The 25,292-nt window shown below is 52.2% G+C and overlaps 6 protein-coding genes across 6 annotated transcripts; 3 read left to right on the forward strand and 3 right to left on the reverse strand.

Annotated features, from left to right (window-relative positions):
- Positions 1-3: 3 nt before the first annotated feature.
- On the forward strand, positions 4-2,772 carry QC764_103350 (uncharacterized protein; the record flags this gene model as incomplete). Its single annotated transcript, XM_062941564.1, has 1 exon — positions 4-2,772. One exon carries the CDS (start codon positions 4-6, stop codon positions 2,770-2,772), a length of 2,769 nt encoding a protein of 922 aa, XP_062804433.1.
- A 1,236-nt stretch (positions 2,773-4,008) lies between these two features.
- QC764_103360 (uncharacterized protein) lies at positions 4,009-6,501 on the forward strand (the record flags this gene model as incomplete). The annotated part of the gene is given in 6 exon segments (XM_062941565.1): positions 4,009-4,580; positions 4,645-4,660; positions 4,678-5,018; positions 5,072-5,209; positions 5,306-5,364; positions 5,480-6,501. 6 exon segments carry the CDS (start codon positions 4,009-4,011, stop codon positions 6,499-6,501), a joined length of 2,148 nt encoding a protein of 715 aa, XP_062804434.1.
- Positions 6,502-10,903: 4,402 nt separating this feature from the next.
- On the reverse strand, positions 10,904-14,393 carry QC764_103370 (uncharacterized protein). Its single transcript, XM_062941566.1, has 3 exons — positions 13,573-14,393; positions 11,336-13,279; positions 10,904-11,250 (listed from the first exon to the last, which is right to left on the reverse strand). The coding sequence occupies exons 1-3, from the start codon at positions 13,812-13,814 to the stop codon at positions 11,193-11,195; spliced, it is 2,244 nt and encodes a 747-aa protein (XP_062804435.1). The 5' UTR covers positions 13,815-14,393; the 3' UTR covers positions 10,904-11,192.
- A 2,815-nt stretch (positions 14,394-17,208) lies between these two features.
- QC764_103380 (uncharacterized protein) lies at positions 17,209-19,006 on the reverse strand (the record flags this gene model as incomplete). The annotated part of the gene is made up of 2 exons (XM_062941567.1): positions 17,209-17,501; positions 17,558-19,006. 2 exons carry the CDS (start codon positions 19,004-19,006, stop codon positions 17,454-17,456), a joined length of 1,497 nt encoding a protein of 498 aa, XP_062804436.1. The 3' UTR covers positions 17,209-17,453.
- A 1,146-nt stretch (positions 19,007-20,152) lies between these two features.
- On the reverse strand, positions 20,153-20,905 carry QC764_103385 (uncharacterized protein; the record flags this gene model as incomplete). The annotated part of the gene is made up of 2 exons (XM_062941568.1): positions 20,228-20,905; positions 20,153-20,171 (listed from the first exon to the last, which is right to left on the reverse strand). Exons 1-2 carry the CDS (start codon positions 20,626-20,628, stop codon positions 20,153-20,155), a joined length of 420 nt encoding a protein of 139 aa, XP_062804437.1. The 5' UTR covers positions 20,629-20,905.
- Positions 20,906-22,037: 1,132 nt separating this feature from the next.
- QC764_103390 (uncharacterized protein) lies at positions 22,038-23,243 on the forward strand (the record flags this gene model as incomplete). The annotated part of the gene is made up of 2 exons (XM_062941569.1): positions 22,038-22,840; positions 22,916-23,243. 2 exons carry the CDS (start codon positions 22,038-22,040, stop codon positions 23,241-23,243), a joined length of 1,131 nt encoding a protein of 376 aa, XP_062804438.1.
- Positions 23,244-25,292: the final 2,049 nt, after the last annotated feature.

The following is a 25,292-nucleotide window of genomic DNA, read 5'->3' on the forward strand; positions in this document are numbered from 1 at the left end:
AACATGGATTCATCTGTCGCAGCATCCACGCTGACGAGGCAACGCATTAGTGTGGCCTTATTCTCGCTCGCGGCTACCGCAACAGTCGGCTTATACTGCTACCGATTATACAACCCACAACCCGAACCCGGTGGTCGACTGCACAGGAGCAACGCCGTTCGACATCGCAGACGTTCTGTGAACACCCCCGTAGCCGCTGAACCGCCAGGTCGCGCCCAATCCGAGGCGTCCTACACGTCGGCTGAATCCCATGCCGACGAGAACGCTGATATCGACACCACAGTTCGACCCTTGGCCGATGGCGAGACGGTCGCCGACGATGCCCAGGAGCTCGATGATAACTGGTATGATGACGATCAAAATCAATATGGTCCCCAGGCACGAGCCGGTCAAAATATCGTGAGCTTGCTCTTTCGAGTTTCCGAGGACAACGCCCGGCGCAGCGCCTATGTTCACCGAGGCTGCCAGTGCAACGGGTGCGGCATTGTCCCGATTCGTGGCATCCGCTACCGCTGCGCCAACTGTGCCGATTTCGACCTCTGCGAGACATGCGAATCCCAAGGCCTCCACACCAAGACGCACATTTTCTACAAGATCAGGATCCCGGCCCCGCGCCTCGGTCCTCGCCAGCTTCAACCCGTGTGGTACCCTGGAGACCCCGAGAACTGCCTGAGACTGCTTCCTAAGAGATTGATGGCCAAGCTGTCCAAGGAAACCGGGTTCGAACGCCCAGAGTTGGAAGCTCTCTGGGAACAGTGGACGTTCATGGCCAACACGGAATGGAAGGAGGATCCGGATGAGCTGTGCTTGGCTATGGACCGCAAGACCTTTGAGCGATATCTCGTACCCTCAGGAGACAGACAGCCTATTCCGAATTTGCTACACGACCGGATGTTTGCCTTCTATGACGACAATAATGACGACCTCATCGGCTTCTCTGAATTTCTCCGCGGCACATCCTACAGGAAAAGAAAAAACAGGCTCAGGAAGATCTTTGACGGATACGATGTGGATAACGACGGTTTCGTGAGCCGCCGAGACTTCCTACGCTTGTTCCGCGCTTATTACGTGCTCTTCAAGCAGATGCATAGGGACATTCTGGAGGGGCTGGACGATCAAGTCATGAGTTCGACTGAGGTCCAACAGCTAGGAACAAGCAGAGCACCGTTGAGCAGTCTATTTGGCCGCGAAGGCATTTTCCAGCCGCCCGAAACCGATCGCCCCTTGGAAGGAAAGGTTGTCAACGAAAGCCTGGGCGAAGTTCACATTGCGGACGGAAACCTCCGGGCTGTGGCAACGGATTCACCTGATGTTTCCGACCGACAGTCAGTTTTGAATGACTTGTTCGCAAAGCAAACCCAGACCCAGGAAAGCCTGTTTGTTCTGGCTGATAGTAGGCCATCGGCGAACAGAGAAAGCGGCATCGAATACCTGAACGCTCTCTTGAACCCACCAACCCGGACCAGCGAGCTACCGACTATTATAGTGGGGGAGTCGCCGCGCGGTGACCAGTTGATGCTTGTTATGAACGGCCCACAAGCTCACATGACAAACGGTGATGGTCAAGACGGCGGGGCCAGCGAGCAAACACCTCACCGAGTCGAGAATGGCGCTTCCCCACCCGGTGAGGAGGCCAGTGACAACTCCAGGGAGGGCGAAGGACGCGCCGGGGACCGTCACTCCGCTCGCGTTCCCTATATTGCCACCTCTAACCGACGTGTAAGGCTTGAAGCACGAAAAAAGCTATTTGATCGTTGGAAGAAGCGGCAGTTTTACTTGGATGAAGAGGAAGGTGCTATGGCTCCTGACGGCTGGCCTGAAAGCCTTGACGTCTTGGCACTGGCGAATTCGTCAATGGAAAGCTCAAAGGCTCCTCAACAGCCTTCTTTCTCGCGGTCACGATCTTCATCTAAAGTGCGATTTGCTGATGATGATGATGAGTATGACCATGGCTACGATACTGATGCGAGATCCAACATCTCCAATTCTTCACGGAGTATACCAGAAAGATGGGGCGGAATGGAAATCCCTGATGCCGAAAGAGACGTGGGCAAGGAAATCTTTTACCAAGTCATTCAGCAGGCGTTCAACGAAATACTCGATACCCTCTTCAAACGCAAGGAGGACCTTGCGGTAAAGGCGGCGGAAACCAAGGAGGCGCGTGACAAATGGAGACCGTCCTTTACATCCATCAAGCTCAAAGAGGTCGACAGGAACAAGCAGAAAGTTACCAAGAAGCGCAAGCCTGCTGAGCTGTCCTTGGAAGAGCTTCTTGCTGCTAGCGGGTACAGCGTTGACCAGAGCGAGGAGGATGGAACCACTCTGGTGGGTTCAGCCTCTGAGATTGTGCCAGACGAGTTGCCTGTTCTGCCATCTGAGGAGCCTGCGGAAATATCAGCATCATCATCAGAGGCGGCTTCTCATCGCGATCCAACGATGCCGCAATTTAGACCCAATGGCGATTCTGAATCCGAACCCGCCGTCGAGACACCCTCTGACGAGGACCCTACCCCGGTCGATAGAACCGCGGTGAAGGCGGAAAAATCCAAGAAGAAGGCCAGCAAGAAGAATGGATCAGTGTCTCCGCCATCCTATGAACAGTTGGTGGAGTGGAAACGACTGGATCTGGCTGAGAAGGAGGCAAGCGATCGCGGTGGATGGGGCAGGCTCAGCTTCGAGGAATTTGAGCGTATCTACAAGGAGGAGGAAGCCAACGGTAGCCGGCTTGACTATCTGGCTACCTGGATCGACTTTTGCATCCCGTATCACTAGCAGTGGTGTTTTTATGAACCCCTCCATTTTCATATCGCCATGGCAAACTGGTTGGGGCCGGCCGCGTGGAGTTGACTGACCACTAGCGCGAATAATGGCTACGAGATGAGGAGTCAGTGAGCATTGTATGATGGCGTTAGTTATTGAGGCATAGCGGAAAATAAAAGCGCATTATGAATTAAGTGAAATTGATGCGATATTGTGTCGGTGTTATGTCTTCCTTGATGCTGATTTGGCAGATTGTTGTTTTTGTTTAGAGAAAACCTTTACGGAGCCCCCTATGTCTCCAACTAACTCCCCCCCTTCCCCCACTTTGCATATAATTTAACTACCTTGTCTTGTGAAGGATAATTACTAAGCGTAAAGAGGATTTAATAAGCCTTAAAAATAGTTAAAAGGCCTTTAAAGATAATTAAAAAGCCTTCAAAGATAGTTTAAAGGCTTGTAAATTTCTTGAAAGGTCTTTTATTATATTATAGGCAGGACAAATTAATAGGTATAGAAGGGGGCGCTGGTAAGACAAATAGGGGGCTCCGTAGAGGTTCTCTCTTTGTTTAAATGTTCTTTTCTGTGCTCCGTTTCGCAGCATGGAATGAAGAACTCTCCCGAGTCTTTTTCTTTTTTTCTTCTTTTTTTTGTGCAACGGGAAAAGAGTTATTTGTCTTTTTTTCATTTACTTTTCCTTTTTTTCCCTTCTTTTTTCCTTCTTTTTTTCCTTCTTTTTTTCAACTTTACACCCAAATGGAATTGATGGTCTTGCTGGTGGGCCATGAAGGAATGATGTGGCAAGCGCTCAGTCGCGGTTTCCCAGGTTCTCCTATAATGTGCTCCTTCTTTGTATGTCTCTTGGAGGCCAGTGCCCGCTTGGTACCTGTTCCATGCCACTCCAGTTCTCAAAGCCCATGCTGTCGGGACCCCTCTTGTCCCACCTCTCTCATCTTGACTCACGCTGTCACTCGCTGGCCTCTATTTCCGCGTTTTTATTCCTTATATTCTTCCTACCTGTCATTCTCTCCCATAAATACCTCTGAGATAGGTAGACGCTTTCCTTTTTTTCTCAATGATTATTTTACCCTAACACACATTCCTTTTTTCTCCGAGCGAACCGCCACGATATCACTCCTCCCCCTCGTCACCTTCCTCCGGCCTGACGCAAGGAGCGCTCATTTTTTCTCCCCTACTTCCTCCATCACCAGGGGGAAGAAGAAGAAGAAGAAGAAGAAGAAACGACCAATAATGGACCCCGACAACATATCCCTCCGGTCCAAGAAACGACTAATAACGGATTCGGGCAACATATCCCCCCGGACCCGGTCCAAGAAACGACCAGTAACGGACTCTGGCAACGAATCCCCTCATTCCGAGCCTAATCCCCAGCGGAACCCGTGGAATACCGAACAAGATGACGAATCCTCGACAATTGTCCGGCCGCCGAACCTGAGAAGGGAGAGATATCATTCTGTGTCGAATAGACGGAAAGAAGGGGAGAATTCCTCGTCCGGGGCGTGGTCACACAAGGCTGAGCCGCCTTCTGCGCCGTCGGAGAGGGCGATGAGTGATGGTGGTGGTGATGGGGAGCATGGAGGTGTTGGGAGAAGGGAGCAGGATGATGGTGCTTCGACTTATACGCAGAGATTGTACGATCATGTTATTGGGGAGAGGTTTACGCCTTCGAGGACGGGGCATCATCATCGGAGTCGGACGCCGAGGCCGGCGATTGTCATGACTGGGCCGGGTGGGGAACAAGAGGAGTGGCGTTATGAAGAGGATGATAGGTTTGAGAATGTGGAGTTGGGGGGAGGGGAGGGGTTTGTTATGGAGGAGAGTCACTCGCCTGGTGGGGGGGAGGGGGGGAGGAGGGGGAGGAGGAAGTATTACAGCTCGTTTAGTTAGTGGAAGGAGGAGTATGTTTATGCTGGGTTGAGTGTGGTTGCTGTGGTGGGGCTGGCCGGGTTCTTGAGGACGTATGATGGGCAGGTTTTGCCGCAGGAATTTGGGTGGTCCGGTATAAGCTTTGAGACGGGGGTTGTTGCGTTGGTGACGGCGATGAGATTGTGTATGGATGCGTATGTTGGCTCGGCCATCAGCCAGGGGGCGTGGTTGTGGGTGAGTGAGAGTGCGCAGATGAGGAGGAAGGGTGGGGAGGATGGAAGGTGCGGAGCAAAGTTGGAGGATTTTGGGAAGTTTGATGCTGCGAGTAGGGGGTTAAGGGGGGCAATAAAGCTGATTTGGAGGTTGAAGGGGAGGTTTGTAGGCCCGATGTGACGGAATTGCTTGCGATGCTGACATGGGGATATAGGCACCTTGGATGCGTTGGAGCAGCCATTGCCATTCTTGGGGTTGGGTTTGAGACCTTCAGTCAGGAAATGGTCAGCTTTGAACAGCAGCCGAGGCATCTAGACAACGGCACGTTGAGTCCGGCACCAGCACCGGCTAGGTCAGAGGTTTAGGACACTTATCTACACCGAGGGTTTATTGGTGGTAAGCATGTTCATCTGCTCTAGAGAAGTTTTCCGGCTTACAAAAACTGTAGATACGTCTCTGTCTTTATCGACAAAAGCGGCTGTCTATGCCGGAATTATCTCCACAGAGGTGAGTCTTCAACTTGGTAGGGTCGACCAGATAACTAAGTATCAAGGTCAGATTCCCATGATTCCAGTATCCTGCGGGACTGCCAATTGCTCGTGGCCTATCATACCTACACTAGCCAGCTGTGGCGACTGTGTCAATGCCGAGATATACACCAAGTGTAACAAAACAGCCAATACTTGCACCTACACAACTGGCTCTGGGACGTCAATCGTAAATTCGATGGACCCGGGGGAACGAAGCATATTCAAGGTCGCACCAACCAACGGGACCGTCCACAAGATCTCCTCGACTTCCCGGGCTTACTACTCGGTGTTTGACTTTCTCTCTGTAACACAAACAGAAGAGACTGGGTTGCTTCTGGCTGGTTCAGAATGCGCTCTGTGGTTCTGCGTAGAGGGCCTCAAGATCTGGGTAGAGGACGGCAAGCAGAACCAAACCCGCGTTGCCAACCACTCCCTCACCTCGTTGACAATGACCAGTGCCGCCCATGGGTCAGAGCACGTCTTTATCAACATTCCTCCCAGTCTCAACACAGACAATGCCACAAAATATGTCGTCACGCGCGAGGCCATGCTCGCCTTGCGTAACTTCATGTCGTCCATCACGATGGGCACAGTCACCACGACCCTCAACACGCTTGATTCGTCATCAGACTGGGTAGAAGCCATGTGGAACGCCACCACGGGCGATTTAAATCAGTGGATCAACACCTTTGCCGCCAGCCTGACGAACGAATTCCGGCTTCATGGAGCGGTGACACAGACGACGAAGAAACGATACGATGGAGACGCCACGCAGATGACGCCAGTGGTGAAGGTGAGGTGGTACTGGCTGATGTACCCTGCCTTTATGATACTACTGAGCATCTACTTTTTGTTTCACACCATTCTGGCGTGTTCGATGGCTGGAGTCAGGGCGTGGAAGGGAGAGGTGCTGCCGCTGTTGTTTTGCAGGGTGGATGAGGGGTTGTACGAACGAGGCAGGGCTGGGTTGGAGATTCCAGGCGGGTTGGAGAAGAGGGTTGCGGGGGAGAATGTGGCAATGTACAGGAGTGCGGAGGATGGCGGGTGGGGGTTTAGGACTGTGGAGCATGGGGAGTGGGCTGAGGAGGTGAGCCTAGAGGGAGAGAAGAAGTAGATTGTGAGATTGAAGATTGATGACTAGACAAATTTGAATCAAATAGACCGCTCCTTGAAGATTGCTGATGGTTGTATTGCTGTTGCGGTGTTGATGTTGGATTTGTGGTGGGTGGTTGAAAGTGGATACTGCTGAGCCTGCTGTGGAAACGAAAAGGGGCAAAAGGAGTGGTTCTTCACGATGTAAACAGTGCGCACGGACCAACAAACTTTGATTATCAGGGATACATACATTATCACAACACTATTTACAGAGAACGAGATACACGTAGTTCAAAGTGGTTGTAATCAGTCTGAGGGGGCTCATGTAAGAGTACTACACTCGTGAGCTGGGCATCTCTCTTCAGCAGCCGGTTATGTCTCGTGGACGGAATGAGCCGGGCATCCGTTCCAGCGCTCGTTGATTGGGCTGCTCGTAGCGTGGCTTTTCAACAAGATATGGGGCGTGATGATGACAACTGTGTATGCGCATGTTTTGCGATCACCGAGTTGCATTCGGCTGGAAGAAATCAAGATTGTTCAGGGGGAAGAGTGTGAAAGTACTTTCAGGTCAACGTGACATGATGGTACTTTGAGGAGATCTCGAACTGTCTGGACTCTACAGGGACAAGGTATCTATCTTCTTCGGCTCATACTGCTTTGGACGGTTCGAGGTGGCGTTATGGTTTGGATAGTCTGGTACTCCGCAGTGGAGATGGGGATGTCGCCTCTCACCGGCGTCGTTAGTGATAAGGCACTTTGCAGGCTTTTGGTTTCGGTGAATCCTTGCTACTGGGTTACTTGAGAATGGAAGAATGAAACTGAGCTGGGAGGCCGCGAGATCGTGAGATACACCAGAGGGCATAGAGGTGCAACAGGACTCGGAGTCTTCCCTTAATTGATTGACAGGGCACAGTGCGTCCGACACCGTTGCGGATGTGGCGCTAGTATTGATGGTGACCGGCTCATTCTTTGCTCGACCTCGCCGGCGGCTAACTGCGGTGATTTCCGTGGCTGTCCGAGTCGCAATGCCACGATGTTTGGCCATGTCTGACCCCTCACAGGTCGATGGGTGCCGAGCAGCCGATTTCTTCTGTCTCATCTTGTTGAGCAGCTGCCGAGAGGGTGTGGGATGTGTTTAGATTGTGACTGGTGTGTTTGAGTGGTAGGTGAGTATGGTTGATCACCCGTTGAACCACGGAAAAGCCTCTCCGGGGAGGTGGAGTTGCACATCGATAACGGCAAGCGAAGGTTGACACCCTTCATTTGTTACCCACCAGGAGCCTGTACAAAATATATTGTTGCGGGGTGGTACATTAAGACTGGCTGGGTAGAACAGGCAATCTAAGGGCCGTTGAGCATGATCAGACGGTATAGATGAGGGGTGTCGATAGTTTTTCTTTTTTTTTCTTTTTTTTTTAGAAAAAGGATAGCGTTTTTGAATCTTTATTCCATAGACTCGTTGAACTATCCATGGTTAGATGAGATATTTCAGGATTTCAGTTGATTGAGTGTCATGAGGAGAAACAGTTCGAGGCAGTCGGAGCGCTGAAATGTGAATGAGGCAAGAGCGAAGGCGCAGAGCACTTTGACCCACACCCCACAACAGTTTCATCCACACAGCCCAAGCTAAGGTAAGAAGCTTTGTTGGCAGCACAATGCCCTTTATCCAAGACCAAACACCACCAATTCCATCTTTCCGTTTCACGTCTGCCTTACACACAGCCGCTCGGATGACAAAGACCTCAGAGTCTCAACGAGGAGTCGTGGCGGTTATGCAACCAACCCACGCTACTCTCGCAGTTCTACCCGCTGCTCTACCACCAACGAGCAACTGAAAAGACGGCTCTTCTGACACAACAACCTGGATGGACAACACATTGTTTCTCAGTCCACTCCATCTCGCAATAGGCGGTCTACGTATGCAGAGCGGTTCTGTCCATAAGCATTATCTTTCCGAACTGGGATCCCTAGACTCACTTTATCGCTGTACAATCATATTCTGACGGATATACTATAGCTTTCTCATAATTACTCGTAACATTGGTTCCCCGAGCCAAGCATGATGCCCAGCCAGGTCTGTCATCGATTATTGCATATCGGAGCTGGAAGAATACCGCCATGCAACAGCACTGTTTGGTACAAGTGGACCTTGCAGCTTTGACTCGCAGAGAGAGCAAATCATGTTACCTGCGCTGCAAGCGACAAGCTATCTTCCCGGGGTCCCAAACACCAGCCTCCGTTCGCCCATCGCGCCATTCTGCGGTGTTTCTCTCGGTCGAGACCACGACGTCGTCGTATTGCTGCCAGCAACGCCATGCACTCCCTCACCCCGAGGCAAACCTGCATCTACCTCACTAGCTTGTACTTGGCTCTGATCTAAACGCCACCACCCACGTCAATTCCATGTTTAAGAGCAATTCTGCGCAAGGTTGTGGACCCCCCACCTTCTCGGCAGATCACCTAGACGGAACGGAAGCTCACCGTGGTGGCAGACGTTAGGATTTCCGGCCCTGTTCTGATTCGTTTTCAAACATCATCTCCCCAAAAAAAAAAATGCTCGAGGGGTGCGCGCTGATATGACAAGTCAAAGTTGGCTTTCCACAACCAATTACCTTCATCCCCCTGTCCCGACAGACTGGTACAGTCGCTGAGCCCTGTTCATAGCTCTGCTGTTGGTTCCTAGCGCCACCGCTCTCCCCTCGCTTTTCATGGGAGAGGGAGGTGGCATATGAGACTGGTTTGACACGAAGTCGAAAGCTGGCATTATCAGACGGAGGACGTGTACCACTGACAGACCATACCCTGTTGGAGAGACTCTGGCGTCTTGTCATCCGATCAGATGGGTCGCGCACGGTGATGGTAGCTAAATCCTTCCGCCAATTCAACCGTTGATGGGGGCTAGGGAAGTGCCACACATGACGTTTGCATGTTGAGCTGCCCTGCGTTGCACATCGATCAAGAAAACCCGTTCCACGAAACCATCTTGGGTTTCTCGTTGCTTCTTTTGTCCTCGGTGTGGCTGGCGGTGAGTTGACACTCGCCCGCACCAGGGGTCCACGGACAACTCACCTCGAGCACGACCTTTCAGGCGCATGTCTGCCTTCCCATTTCAGCTTGGGTAGACACCACAGCTTCACAAGGACCCCCCTGCGTCGTGGCGCCTGATCAGCAACTCAGCGGACAGGAAGGCAACAGGGGCAGAGCGTTGACCATCGTCTGCCAGTCCCACCCCAACCCTCCAAGATGGTTTCATGCAAGCTTGTTGCTCCTTTTTTGCCACCCATCTGACTAACACCATGCCCTTCTGTACCACACAGTGCTTTCGGTGTTAAGTGTTCGCACATGCCAGGAGACACCACCGCGGCACCAATGGCTTCCCCAGCTTCAACGACCTGATCACCTCTGTGTGCGCAGGGTCGATCCCACTGAACCATCACGGTCGTCCCGCGTCTCCACCACCTTTCTGACCGAGTACCCGACTGGCGATAGTGGATTGGTTACCATTTCAACGCGAAGGCGACACTGACAGCATCTAGGATTTCTGCGGGAACCATCCAGGCCACCATGGCCGCCTTCCAGCCCCAAGTCTGAGGGCTCCCAGGGGCCATGATCAGCCGATTCACTCAGCCTTTGTTTCGATGTCCACCGCTAACGAGAACTGCCTCTCCAATGCAACGGCTTTCAGGTATGGTATTTTCGGACATAAGGGAACCAGGTAAATGAGGCGAAGATTGCAGAAACCGGCGCGCGTGCACACACGATTCCTGGTTCCGGCTCGGCTGATGTAGTTCCCCCCAACAGTCACCACCACCATGCTCGAGCATTTTAAGCGCCGAACCAACATGCCGCGTTGTGTGAATCGTGTGCGTCTACTACTCTGCCTACATGACTTTGCCTACCCTCCATCACCACCCACACCCTCAGGGCTGACGATGTTGTGCGTGTTTGCTACCCACACCCATCAAGATTGCTTCTAAAACACGCTACTGCAAAATGTGAATAGCCAGCCAACAACTTTTTCAAAACTCCCGCGGGATGACAGAATCTGAGATCTGACTAGGTGTCATCTTCAGCAAGTGATTCCATGTCTGTTGATCTGCCCACACAGTACGGATAGGTCAGGGTCTCTACTGTTGCAAAGCCTGAAGAGACCTTTTTTATCCTGGGAAATGAAGCATCGATGCCCCCGTCTCAAGCGCGCTGTTGGTTCATCACGCTTTGATTCATTTGAAAAGATTTACCGCGAGGCCGAGGGCTCTCGCTTGCGGCTGACAATCTTGCAAGGACAACAACCAACAGAAACAAAATGTCTTGGGCTACTACGACCTTCTTCTTTGATGAACAATACCCAACAAATAGTGGAAACTGTAGCATACAAGCGCCTCTGCGGCGTAAATGTTTGATTGTTACACGTTACACCGCGGCTGAACAAAGTCTGTGATAAACCACGCTTCATGATGTTTGGTTCGTCTCAATACATCCGTAACGAGATAGATGGTTCGAGGTGGTAAAAATGCGTAGGAAATCTGACACAGAACCGTGTAGGTAGCTATCAACGGGGAAAAAAATACGCAAATGCAAAAACAGGCTGCCGCCTCCCATCTTTCTCCTAGTATAAAGTATGTGAGTGACAGTAAATGCGCAAAAAGCAGAGTTGCCAGCCCAGACATTGGAAAAACATGCAGCCAGATGCGAGCGAGGTATATCCTTCTAAAGAGCAAAAGGCGGAATCGACAAGGAAAAACAATGAATCGTTTGAGAGTTAAGCCTGTGTGGACATATAAATGTCAGCATTCTGATAATTTGAGACAGGTATAAAAGGGAAACATACCACAGACACTAAAAGCAATCACCCTCTTCTCCTACTTGGCGTCGAAAGAGGAATGAACGACCCACAGTCAGTGCATTTGATCTCGGCAGGCCGCCAGTGAATTTTCCAACATTGGCACACCCAAACCGCCTCTTTGGTCTTGCAAAGCTCAATCAGATCGCCAGGGCGATAGTATTGCTTCCTGATACCGCAGTCAATGCAGAACCGGCGGATTCCCCAAGTCTCTTTGATTCGCGGAGAGTCCGTCGATGGCATGCTGCCACCTGCCGCGGTGGAAGACGATGCTGGACTTCCAGTGCTTTCTGCTCTGCTCGCCCGGCGACTATTGTTTGCCGCCGCCGTGACGCTGCTTCTCGTAAGGCTCGGGTCGTAATGCGGGTTACCTGTCGAAGAGTAGGCCGACACGGAAGACTTCGGCGGCGTCGAGCGAACTGAGACGGCACCGGGCCCCAGCGTACTAGCGGAAGAGCCTGTCTCGTTGTTTCCGTCGTCCTCTGGGTGGTTGTTCCATTTGAATTGCTCAAAACACTCTGGACCCTTGATTTGGAAGCAGTGGTAGCACCCGAATGATCCAGGGTGCTTGGCATCGTACTCCCTGCCGCTTCCACTCGCATTGGAAGAGGAAGCGCGGCCGGGGAAGTAACGGCGATAGTATTGTTCCGCATAACGAACTCCAGCAATCTTGTCTTCGACTGGGAGGTTGGCGGGGTCGAATTTCTCCTTGAACCAGCGGGACACTTTGGACACCTGGAAGCATTCTAGATAGGTGAATGACCTGTGGATCCGGCTGATGATATGGGGAGGCAAGCTCTGCAGTCCCTTGAGAAATGGGGACGGGCCTCGTACTTCTGGCCGGTATTGGAGCAATGGGGACGTTTGATACGAGTGAAGATCCGACGATGGAGAGTGGTAAGACGAGATGGCGAAGTGGGTGAAGCCCAGTCCAGGAAAGCTCTGCATCGATAGTGGCGAAGGATGGGAGGGAATCGAGCCGACTTGGTAACCGTAGTGTTGCGACTGCGAGTATTGTCTCTGAGAAAGTGACGAGTAGAGAGTCGCAGGAGGAGCCATGTGCGCCTGAAAATATTGGGATGGGCTCGGCAGCGACAATGTTGTGTGTGCTTGCGGGGTGTAAGACTGAGGTTGAGGAGACTGCTGGTAGTGAGTGCCGGCTACCAGAGCGTTCCCGATTGCTGAATCTGTCATGCTAGGCACTGGTGATATCGTCCGGGAACTGGTTCCACGCTGCATGCTTGGGGGACTTGAGAGAGATGTCGAGGACGACACAGAAGATACAGATGCCGAGCGAGTCTCTGCCTGCTGCTTTGTGGCTGGGTTCGAGGAGGAATAATAATTGGACGCATTGAAGGCCACTTCGCGGAGAAGTTCAGGGGTGGAGGATGACAACGGCACTGCCGGAGGCAAAGGAGGGAATACACGGTGTGCAGGACCTCCGAAATACTGCTGTTGCGGGTAGCCCGTTACTTCAAGCATGGTTTTGGCTGAAAGGTGTCGAGGTAGAAATGTCAAGGTAGAAGGGTTGTGGGCCAGGGCTGATAGCCAGGAATGGGAAGGGAACCGGGTTCCTCTTATGAATGTTGAGCGGCTGGCTGCGGGAGCTGTGGTGTTGATGCAGACGGCAGCTGGGGCGTTGACCGAGTGGTCGGCGGGAGAAGGCTTCGGCACCGGGAGCAGGACTCGTGGATGAAGACTGAATAGGGGGCCTTTCTCTTCAGGCCCTGCTTGAACCGCGACAGTCCAGGAACCTCGACGGCGGGCCCTGCAGACAGGGATGGAGGGGTGAGGGAACCAGATGTGCTGTAGGCTGGGCTGGGGCACACTTTGACCTGCAGCGGGTTGTGTCGCAACGGGGGAGAGACTTTCATCAAGCCGATTTGAGGCGTCAGGTAGCAGTCGAGGTACCTTATCCACCCGAACAACACACCACACCTTGTCCTGTAGTGATCTGCAACTAATACCTTTGTGAGCTCCTCAGTCGCGTTTTCATTTGGCAAACAAGACAGAGGGACAAAAAACGGATGTCTCGATGGAGGACACAAATCAGCCCACGCAGCCCTTTCTAGAAGGGACAAGCGCGATCAGAAATGTCCGGCGACATGGTCTTTTTGAACCCGAGCTTTGATTGGCACTGGCCCTGTGAGACTTGCAGGACGAAATCGAGCGTGGCCTAGGCATGACTCTGGACCCGCAGCCCCAAACAGCTCACCCGGGGTACTCTCCGGAGGGCAGGAAACTCACTGTGGTGGTAGCTTGAATCCAGGTCGGCGGGCTATGCGTGAGATGCACGACGAGAAGCTGAAACAGAAATGATATCTCGAAATAGCGCTGTCCTCGTGAGGAGGTGAGAGACGAGGAACCAAGCAGGTGACGGGCAAGCAATCAGGCAAACCACAGGAAGAGGGTGGAATGTGCGGCTCAGGATGGAGGATACTCGTGGGGTTTATCCCGTTTCCGCCAAATGGCGCCAGTGAGACTTTCATCGGGCGGTACCTTCCTGGACAAGGGACGTATCGACTAGCCCTCCTAGCCCGTCCACTTTATTGCTTCCTGCCCACCTATTGATGCGACAGCAACAACGCAGAGTGCAGCCAGAGAGGTAGGGGGGCATACACAGTAAGGCAGGGCGAGGTGGTTATGCCAAGCGGACTTGACTAGGGTCCTGTCACGGAGGTGACAGCCCCATGCATAACAGATCTTTTTACGCACCGAAGCATGTCAAACTGGACGAGAAGCTTGTCATCTTGGCTTGCTTTGGCGTGTGGTTTTCACCCGTCTCCCACACCAGCCAGAGTTGATTTGCATTCATCTACAGAGCGCAGCTGCCATGTCACGTTCAAAAGGTCCCCTCCTTCCTCTCGCTTCTCACTATCGGTTTGCAAGCAAGGAAGGTGCACACCGCTACGCACGAAATGTGGGAAGGAGGGAGGGTGGGAACGAAGGTGAGGTGATGAAGTGCGTCGAGTTGCCTGCGCACTGTGTAGGGTTGAGGAGGAAACCTGCCACCTTAATCTCAGGCCATCTCCCACACACCTAATGACGGCAACGAACGGTCAAAATCCACTTTCCGCCCGTCAACCTGCCCATATTTTGATCCATGCACGGACGAGGAAAGAAAAAGGGCCACATCCCGGCAAAGCTTCCACGGGTTGGAGTGTGGAGGGGGAAAGTCGAGCGAGGAAGGAGGTGGTACAGCGTCAGAATCTCAACCCGGCCGATCGCGAGGGGTACGGCGTAGGTAACCACCAAAAGGCGAAGGACCCGCGCCCAAGCCGCTCAACCACAACCCCCAGATGGCAGTCCGGTGCAGATTATGCCCGGGAATGTGGCCTATGAGGGAGCGAAGCCTTCCATCCAGAAATAAGCGCACGACCAACAGCATCTTGGCAACCAAGCTGCAGCCAACCAGCTTGCATATATTTGATCCACTGACACAGTGTACCCAGACGCTCGGGACGGGCCGCGAATTGTGATTGGCGCAGATTTAGGGCCCGAACTGTCGGGAACGCTAATTCAACGTGTGGTGGGTCCCAGAAAACAAAGGTTTCCAGGAAGAACACATCCCCCTCAGTTTGAAAACCTGTCCTTTTCTGGGTCTCATGCTTTCAAGATTTGCGTGTTCAAGATGATATGCCCTTTGTGTCTGCTGGGAGCAGTGCCTGCCGTTATTTCAAATTTCCCCCGTCAGTGATGGAAAGCATAGCAACGAACTCTCCGACAAAAATGGGCGGTCAAATCTGTCAACAAAACGTGCGGTGCGTGCATCGCGCTTGCCGTACGGGCGGTTTTCTTCCTTCCCATATGTGGCGTGGCACAGCGTCATGTCCCCGTTGCCGAGCCCCTGTGATGCTATCCATCTTGACCTCCCCTGTCAGCGAAAGAGGATGCGCTCGCCCCAGAGTCGTCGACTCGATTTAGTTCTGCCATAAATCACCAAGACAAAGATGAAATGATACGGGCCGGTGGGCGACATGATGGGGTAGAATTCGCGGCGAGAGGGCGGCGCAGCTCTTTGGCAAAATCAACGGTTGCGACTGATATTTGCCGGTGCCGGACTTAATCGGATGACACCGTGATGGCTGCATACTTGATCATGCAGTTGGTACCACGACTTTCTTAGGGGCATACTCGTAGGGCTGGCTGTTGAGGCTCTGACGCCGTTTCAAACGGAGGACCGAGGTGTCGTGTCATTTCTCCTCAGCTGTGCGGCGTGGGAGTTGGGGACAGCATCATGCAGCGCTGACCGACTGCTACTCCAACCTTGGGAACCATCCTTGGTCTTGGCGATCCAAAATGTCTCTCCTTGTATGCTTTGATCATGGATGGGACCGGCGGCAGGGGGCCTTGGAAGTGGCATCGACGAGTAAAATTCAAACTTCTGAAAAGGGACGAGGTGGCAGAGCCAGCTATCGACGAACAACATGCAGTTTGCAAGCGCTGAACCAGTCTGTCGGGTCCTCTAGCGTGAGAGGGTGCATATCTACTGTTGATGTTGTTGAGATCGAACGTCCCCTGATTTGTAAGAGAACGGACTTGCGTCTGCGACCTTGTACCACTCGCCGTCGGTGGACCTCGGTTTGTTACATGAGTGAGTTGAGAGATCTGGGATAAATGTGATGTTCTGCCTGTTGTTACTGAAATGGAAAGGGGACGGTGGAGAGGGAGGCCTGCCATATCCATGCGCTCACCACTCTCACTGCCATGGCCGCGACGAATGCGGCCCGTCTCTCGGCATGTCCACGGCAGCTTTTTGTGTGGTTTACCGGCGCCGGTTCAAAATTCACTGCTCGAGGCTGTGTAGCGGGGGGACCGGGGACTAGTGTCAGTAGCTCCGATCTTTTCCACCCTAAATCAAGTCTCGATATTGCGGCTGCACGGCGGCTGCGCTTGAGAAAGCCGTACAAGATGCCTTGCTGCAATGACATGACGGCCAGCAAGTTTCGCTCCATGGCCTGCCTCCAGTAAACCCTTTCCCGAACCTCCGACAACAACATCCGCCGTGGAGTGAAACCCCCCGTCCCGAGCGAAATCATTCTCTCAAGATACATCCTCTGATTGGGATAGACGCAAAAGCCTCATCAACGCAGCCGCGGGGCACACCATCCAAATCACAGTTACCTACCAGGCTTCTCGCCAGATATCTCCTCCAATCACCACCCCCTGCCCCATATATTTAAGGCTACCTAAGGTAGGCTCGGCTTTTCTTCAACAACGTCACAACGCGGGGTCACCTCAACCCCCTCGCGGCGCAGCAACCTCACTCGTCAACATCCGGTCGTCGTCGGAATTTAGAACCGGTAGGTTGTAGTGTGTCGTTGAGCGGAGGGCAGATCGACAGGATATACCAGGCTTGAAGTGATGTCGGTAATGGGCTGTGCCTTGCTTTCACATCTGATGTTCCATGCTTACGGGGCCGGAAAACCCGTGTTGGTCCGGAGGACGGTGGGGCTTCGGCTTCGGTTTCGCTTCCCCGCGGGGGCTTGGCTGGACGGAGAGCTCTTGCCGCATCGGTATCTTGGGAGGCATCGTCAGCAATTCTTCCAATTTGACCGTGATTCCTAGGTTTTTTTTTATAGGTTTTTTTTCTGCAGTTGATAAGCAAGAGACGGGCTGATTTTGAGAGTTGATACACTCGGGATCTTGGTCTCGTCCTGCGCATCTTGATGGCATCCTGTGATCTTTTCCGCCGTTTGATCTCCGGCTCCGGGCTGGTGTGCATTTCCTGATTCCCTTTATGGCTACATCTTTTTGTCACAATTGCTTTCGGGTTCGAATTATTCCAGAACAAATGAAAACCCTTTGCTTCAGTTCATTTGGGAGGCTCCCTTGTCGAGACTCTTGAGACCTGTTTGGGCGATGGAGATGCAACGGTGATACAAGCGGTGCATTTCCAGGCATCAGAGTTGACAGTTGCTATTGCGTAGTGACTAGTTCAACAAAAGGAATCCTTTGTGTTGCCGGACGAAAAGAAAGTAAACATTCTGTTCAGATGACCCCTCCTATTCCGACCCTGACCCTAACCCTAACCCACTCTTTGTCCATCTCCCCTTTCTCCCTTTGACCCTATTTTCGTTTGGTGATATGTTTTTGTGTGTTTTCTCTCTCTTCTCTGGCATGCGGTCCTAAGGTGGAGAAGCTGCTGCCAGTGCCACGGTCGTCAGGATGGGGACCTGTTGTCTCGGTCAGCTTTCCGGTTACTGTGTAAAGAAAGCCAAATTATACTCACCCCTTCGGTATTATCCGCACTAAAAACGACAGTAGTCCAAGCATCTGCCACCACTCCTCCTGGGACGACCGAAGGTGGCGGGGGGGCGGTAACAGTCACTGTGAGCACCCCTCCTGGGACAACTGACGGCGGCGGGGGGGCGGTAACAGTCACTGTAAGCACCCCTCCTGGGACAACCGGCGCTGGCGTGGTCATCGCCGTGTTAACATCGCTGGCAACCGGGGAGGGAGGAGGAGGCGCGGGAACAGCTGTGTCTGGGGCTACCTGGGGAATCACCACCAAGGACGTCGACTCCTGCCAGATTGTGCTGACAGGCATTCCATTGGAGAATGATGTCACGGGCACCGTCTCAACAAGAGTGACAGTACGGCCTCCTTCCTCTCCTGCTGCTGGTGGAATGACCGGGGTTGGAGGAGGAGGAGGTAGGGGCGAGGGGGTGGTGGGTATGCTGATGGGGATGGCGGAGATAGTGATTGTTGTGTCTCCGACTGTGGGAGAAGGGGTGGGACCGGTGACAATGATTGTTGTGTCTCCGGGTGCGGGAGAAGGGGGTGAACCGGTGACAGTGATGGTTTTCGTGGAGATGAATGAGATGGGCGGTGCGGGGAAAGGGACGGTGACGGTTATCGTGCTGACTGGTGGTGGTGCCGGGGCTGAGGCGCTAACAGTGGGAAGACTAATGGTTATCGTACTAGCTGGCGCGCCGGAAGGTGAGGCAATGACAGTAGGGAGAGTGACGGTGATCGTGCTGCCGGCTGCTGTAGGCGAGAGCGCAACAGGGGCTGTGACGGTGATGGTACTTCCAGGCGGTGGAATGGCTAGAGTTGGATCGGGGCTAGGGTTTGAGATGGGAGAGAGGATGACCGTCACTGTGTTTACTGGGATCGGCGTGATTGTGACGAGTATTGGTGTTGGGGGAGGTGGAGATAAGGTGAGGATTATGGGGGAGGGTGTAGAGCCTGAGACAGAGGCGGCAGGCGAGAGAGCAATAGGGGTGCCGGCTCGTACTGTTGTTGATGTGGCTATCACCGTGGCTGAAGGGGATACCGATGTGATCACTGGTGGACCTTGTGAGACCAGGGGAGACTCCGAAGTAACGATGATGGGACCTTGTGAAGGGCCTGAGGAAGGACTGGCCAAGGTAAGAGTAACTGGAGTGGTCGTCAAGGCAGTCACCGCGGATAGTGTGATATTGAGAGATACCACCGATGTGGCATTGGCGATTGTCGAGTTGAGTGGACCTGTACCTAGAGGAGGGCTTATGAGTACGCTCGTCTGGTTCTGCGGATCATCTGCTCGGTGGTAAATCTTTCGGGGGAAGATGTTGTTCTCGCCATTCTTCTCGTTGACGTCTTGAGATGAGGCCCCGTTGAGAATGGGTGCTGGAGCAGCCAGGGTGCCGATGTCCCTGCTTGCAATGATGTAAACTATAAGAAGTAATAGATGCATTTTGAAGGCTTTAAGAAGAGCAGCAAGGCGTCGGTCTTTACAAGCAGCCCGAGAGGTCCTACTTGGGTTGATCAAGACATGGGACCTTCTTGTAAAAAGTTCAAAGTGAGTGTTTCAACTAAGTACTTTGGCCTGACGTCAAAGGTTACGACTTTGGTCAGCCTTCCGCAAATAATATATCTGCCTACCTATCCAGCCACTCCAAGTATTGTCTGCATGATGAAAGACCTTCAGCTCTCTTTTTTGAGCCAAACTATCCGCGTAATGTGGCCAAAGTGCGTTGTTTTCACTCTTCCGATGAGAAGTTGTTGCACGTGGGAACATCTTGAGGCCTGGAAGAAAGTTAGTATCCAAAACAAATCGTACTCTTTGAGGTTCACGAAGACTGGACAGGCGGCTCCCAGCATCCGATGTCGAGGAGTTCATGTGCACCGTGTCCTTGACACATCACCCAAATGGTCCCTGTATAACCAACATGTTAGTTCCTGACGCATCATTTCCGAGTCACCTGTCATGACAAATATCTAGGGATCGTGGAAATAATGCTAAAGAAGTATGACGAGACATGGGTTTCTGTGGTGTAGGGGGGAGATTTTCGAAATGCGGAGGCAGTATGACACTGTCTAAGGCATCGTGCTGACGTGAATCTCGATCCGAGACAACGCATGGCCGGAGATCACCTGTGTGTTTTTGTCAGTCCAGTCCATTCTTTCTGTGTCACCGTACCACAACGTACTCACATGGCAGGTATGGCAAGCCGGGACCTGTGGCAAGAACATGTAACCACGGGAAATCACATTTGTTCCTGCATATTTGGAAAGTCGGGACGTCAACCGATGGTCGTATCACGGGAGTTTGGGAGCTCGTATAGGCGGTCCTTGCGTGACAAGTTTCACAACCACACCGAGGGAACATCAACACTCTGAACACGCGGCCAGCAGCCCCATCATTTTCTGTTATATCCTTAGTCAGCTCCCACACATGCCTTCCATTGTGTAATATACATTGTTCGATTGCCATCCACATCTTCCCAATGCCAAAAGATGGTCTGAACGTGAGATGTTGTTGTGTGTCAGTGTACTCCTTGTCGGCACACGCGCCAGTGAGCTTTCATGCCGTAACGCCGCTTATGTGATATGGGTTTGATCAGCCCTGGATTATGTAGCTAGAAACTGTTAAATATCGTGCACCCGAAAGAACCGATGGTAATTGAAGACTTACATGCCAACTATGGTGGCCACCGCCAGAGTTATTCCCAAAATCGTGAGGAATGCAAGCATGAGACCCATAGCTCGCATTTTTCTCTCTTCTTCTTCCTCAACGGTCTCTGTGCGCGGGGCAAAAACACGGACAGTCAAGGTGCGGCGGGTGGTAGTCGGGTTGTTATTGGTCTCGACTGGGTGGTTGTTGCTCTCAAGGTCGACATGATAGAAAGGGTGAGGAGAGCGAGACTCCAAGGGAATGGAATTCTGATAAACAGGAACAGCCTCGTAGGGGGGGACGTTTTCGGAAGGAGCCGCTTCCTGGATGTTCCTGTCTCTCTCCATTGTCTTGACTTCCAGACTGTTTCCTGGATGTGGCTGAAAAGTGTTCAGGTTGTGATCTTGCGAAGGAGGCGCCATCGGTACGCAGTTGTTGTACTCGAGATGGCAGTCAGTTTTGCAGTCGGCGACTCGGGAAACTTTCTCTCGTTACTTAGGCGGCGGGCTGTCCTGTCCAGTTTCTGCCTGGCAGTGAAAAGGGCGGTTCTGAGCATCGTTCCTTCCTTGCCAGAGGAGATATCGGCTTCAGATGACGTAGGTATATTTTATTCAATTACACACCTGGCAGCCACTCCATGCCGGCCTGGCATTTCTTTGGCTGATTTCAATCATCCTCTTCATCGAGCAAATCGACCAGGTGGTATGGTATGGTATGAAATAGCTGCTCCCTCCTGTGAACACATTGCCTGAGAGCCACCAATAATGCCATCATCTAATCAGCCCCTAGCCTTCCCCACAAGCGCTCTATTTGAGTGCCTCAGAAATTTTCATGTCTTTGTAACACATCGAGTCACTTCCACTGTCCCCAGACTGGATCCAACCTCCCATGTGTCGTCTCGGCTGTTGACATCGTCCACCAGCCCCTTTCTACGACAAGGCCGCCAAACAGATTTTGATCTGGTTGCAACAATGAGGAGACTGATCTAATCATGAAGATGCCTGGCCAATTTGGTGCTTCCAGTTGTGACAGGACCGCATACCGTGACCGCAACTTCCTATGCAGTTGGTATTTAGAGAGTCTTTGTTCTGGCTTCACTCGGGAAATTGGTTGGTTACTTACCAGCACCGCCAGCCCAACAGTGCCGAGGTTTTTCAAGCTTATAATACTCCCTCACCTCTCTCCTTCAACACTTGCTTCTTCCATTCTCCAAAACCTTCCAGTCCGTCAGCTTTTCCATCCACACATCACTTCTACTTTATTCTCCATATTGTGTCTCCAAGTGCTTCAGAGTACGAGCTTCATTAAGTCGAGAAATCATCATACCATATATTCAGCACCAACACGTTTGTCGAACGCAATTTCTCGATCACGGCACACCGCCTACCCCAAAATCCAGTCCACGACTTTCATCAGTCTCAATTCTGAGCATTACCGTTCCTCCCTCGAGACACAATCATCTGACATCTTTTCATCTGACATCTTTTCATCATCCATAAGCACACAGACTGGCTCACAGATAGTCATCTCACGCACCAAAGACGGCGCCCTTTCCACATCAAACATCTCTACTAACTCCACTGATCATCAGTCAGACGATCACTGTTGTTGCAGCCGTCACCATAGTACCATCATCTCAGTCATCATTTTACAGCATCGCATCTTCACATAAAACCCTTTTCACCTATTCATAATCTGGTTCTCTGTTAGCAGTTTGCATGTTATAAAGTATCACTCAACACATTTCTAATCTACAAACGGTATCAATACACCGATCTTGACGTCTTTTCTCACCTCTCATCCCTCCGTTGTTATTTCTCTTCTCGCTATAATGGAGCCCATCAAGATCAAGACCACCGTTCTCACCGCCGACGCTTTGGCGAAAGCCATGGCCGAGATGCAATCCATCTTTTCCCAACTAACCCCCTCAGAGTACAAAGATGCCCTGACCATCCAGTCAGGCGACGATTCCGACCGATCAGCTCAGAAGCTGTTCTCCGACCCGGGGGGCAACGACTCGGTCAGCTCTGACCAAAACCTCACCACCACAACAACCCTTGCCTGTCCCAGTCATCCAACCACCGACGAACCCACCACCAGCGAGACAAAACCTGGGCAAAACAACTACCACATCCTCCCGCACCCGGTCCCGGTCTCCAAATCTGAACCGCGGACTGTGAAAATCGGCACGCTAAACAACATCCCCATCTATCACTACTTCTCCCACGCCGAGCAGTTCCTCGCAAGCCAAGAATACGCCACCCCGTTCGGGAAGCGCTTCCTCCTCGACGAGCCAGACAGCTTGTTGCCTTCCGATGACCCCTCTGACAGGGTTTTCCACCCTCCCCCCCACTCGGAGGAGTGGTGGCCCGGTCCGGGGAACGCAAACAGGGATTTTCGATTCAAGAAATATTTTAAGATACGCAAGTCGGGGCTTGGGGGGTTGGGGGCGTTTGCTACGGTGGATATTGAGATGGGTAGGGTTATCTTGCTGGAGAGGCCGCTGCTGTTGACCACGCATGGGAGGGTGGAGGATGATGTGTTGGCGATGCGGCAGGAGGGGAAAGGGATTTATAGGAGCTTGGATGGGGGAGGTGAGGTGGGGTGGGTGATCAGGGTGAAGGATCGGAATTGGTGAGTTTATATACTGGATCTTAGGTGACCTAGTTGAGGGCGAGTTGGTGGCTAACATGATGTGTGTCTGTGTAGCTTTGATCTGGGAGGTGGGATAGGCTTCTTTGGGATTGCCTCGAGGTTCAACCATGCTTGTCGGGGTGCGGCGAATGTGAATTATAAGTATGATCATCACAGAAAGGTGATGGTTATGACGGCGAGGAGGGACATCGAGGCAGGGACGGAGCTGTTTATTGACTATGGGGCTGGGTCTTCGGCTTGCTTGTATGCCATGTATGGGTTTGTTTGTCGGTGCGGTGGGGGGTGCAGGCGGTTGACGAGGAGGGATTTGGAGGCCATGGGGGCTGGGTTGAAGGAACTTGTGAAGTGGGGGTTGGCGAGTGAGAAGGAATTGGCGTGGTGATTGGGGGTTTGATAGGGGGGATGAAATGCGGTGATTTATGTGGGTGATTTTCTCGCAGTTTTTTTTTTTTTTGGTTATATTTCGCTGCTTTGGTGAATTGAAAGTTGTGGTGAAGTTTTATTGATGGTCCTGGTGACAAGTTGGTTGGACAACAGAACTATTGATACACGTCAGTATAAACGTGTATTGACCGTCGACTTACCATGCGTGTGCTTCACTTGATAAATCCCCGCAGGGACAGCGTTGGATCAAGGAAAAGGGGCTTCCAGGCGACAGGCTAAGGGTTAGGGTATGAAGGTCTTGCCCCTTTTTGACCCCTATTTGCTGATGTTATGCCGCTTCCACACCCATCATAGATAAGCATCATGTTTCCAAGGAAGACCGGGCCTATTGGTAGGGGCGCTCAACAGAAGAGGTATGTCTATTGCGCATCATGACAAAATCGAGCAATCTGCAACCATAAACTCCCTCTGACATCCGGGCAGGAGCTCAACGCAAAGGGTCCTCTCGTCTTTCGTGAAGCACACAGAAAGGGTTAAGGTTGATTGATGGCCTCGTTCGTATTCCAAAGTTGAACAACCTATCACACATGCAAGCGTGATATGACACAATCCCACTCGAGATATTGAGGCGGCAGGAAACGGCAGGCCATGAGGAGCTTAACTGGCGGACGGCAAGGCCAGAATCTGCAAGCCTCATCCCAATCTTTCCCGGGACGGCCACATCAGGGACACACACACACGCACACACCCAGGCAGACAGAGTGGTAGGTGAATGAGCGGACGCGATCCGGCTGCATGCATCCAAAAGTGCGATATTCTCCAGATTGCCATGTTGTCCGATGTGGCCTAGTGCATATGTGGCCCATCCCACACTCAGGCCTCGCTACGACGCTGAAGCAGATAGAAACCGATAGCAGGGCAGGAAAGATAGATGGGCTCGACACCCTCTTTTTGTGAGTGATGTGAAGAAGGGGAAAGGGGTGGGGTGGTAGTATTTGTTTTCCATCCCACGGCCGGCAAACTACTGGCTCATAACGCAAGGCCGAGGGTTGCCGACGAGGTGCGTGTGCGTTTGCGTGTTGCCTTGCCCAGTATCAATCACCATTCTTCGTATCACGACTTGGTTGCAGCCTTCCTGCCAACCACTATGGATGCTTGATTTGAGCAAACACACTTGCTTCTATGATCAGTCATTTTTGCGGAGACACGCCAGCGCTTCTCTGCTCCTTGATATCAAGCAGTCTGGTGTAATGTAAGCAGTCGGCCCCTCATCGTGAGATATGATAAACAAATGGCGATATCGGCACGGCTTTTGCCTTCCTTTGCCTAGAGACGGTTGTCAAGTTTCCAAAAAAAGAAAAGAGGGTTCGAAATGAGACAAGATGACGGCTGAATTCGCAAAAGGCCAACTGGATGAGAGGCGGTGAGGCGCCGGAAATTGAGTCATAGAAAGCCAGATAGAGCTTCTCTTGGTGTGAAATGCTGGATGGATAGTTAGGGAGATCTCGGCATGTGCATTGGGACGGAAAGCTACTTGCTCAAATGCTGCCATGGCCGCCAAGATGAAGCTGCAGCAAGCACGCTAGGCTAATGCAGCAGATCTCGAATCGTTTTGGGACGTCTGGGGGGAATACAGACGCCAAAGCTATATGGATTGGATGGTCGTCATGGCGAGCACTACCTAGAAATGGCTTGGTCGTAGATTGGAACCGGAAGATAGGCATTTGAACCGGGCCATCGATAACCAATCGATAATGATACGGACATTGAACCGCTCGTGCTCTGGTGGGAAACCGAGTAGGATACCACCACCGCCTCGGCCGCGGATGCAAGCACTCTGGGCCGTTGGTGATTCATACGAATAAAACAGGTCGGTGGCGCACGAATGGGAAATGGATTTTGCTCTGGCGTGAATATCGAGCAAATCCTCGGAGGGAACAGTCGCAACTGGGTGTGAATGGGCTGTTAATTGAGGGGCAGGTGGAGGTATAAGACCCGAATATGAAGAGGTGCAGACGCCGGACGGGCCATAGTCTGATACGAGGGA

Source organism: Podospora pseudoanserina, chromosome 1 (genome assembly GCF_035222485.1).
Source record: "Podospora pseudoanserina strain CBS 124.78 chromosome 1, whole genome shotgun sequence".
In the NCBI taxonomy this organism is placed as follows: Eukaryota; Fungi; Ascomycota; class Sordariomycetes; order Sordariales; family Podosporaceae; genus Podospora; species Podospora pseudoanserina.

What these genes read in the sequence shown, in the direction of transcription:
- QC764_103370 (XM_062941566.1), bottom strand. Translation starts at nt 13,814, where the DNA reads ATGAAAGTCTCACTGGCGCCATTTGGCGGAAACGGGATAAACCCCACG. An exon ending in GGATTCAAGCTACCACCACA is followed by an intron (nt 13,280 to 13,572) that starts GTGAGTTTCCTG and finishes TATTAGTTGCAG; the next exon opens with ATCACTACAGGACAAGGTGT. An exon ending in ACGCCAAGTAGGAGAAGAGG is followed by an intron (nt 11,251 to 11,335) that starts GTGATTGCTTTT and finishes ATGTCCACACAG; the next exon opens with GCTTAACTCTCAAACGATTC.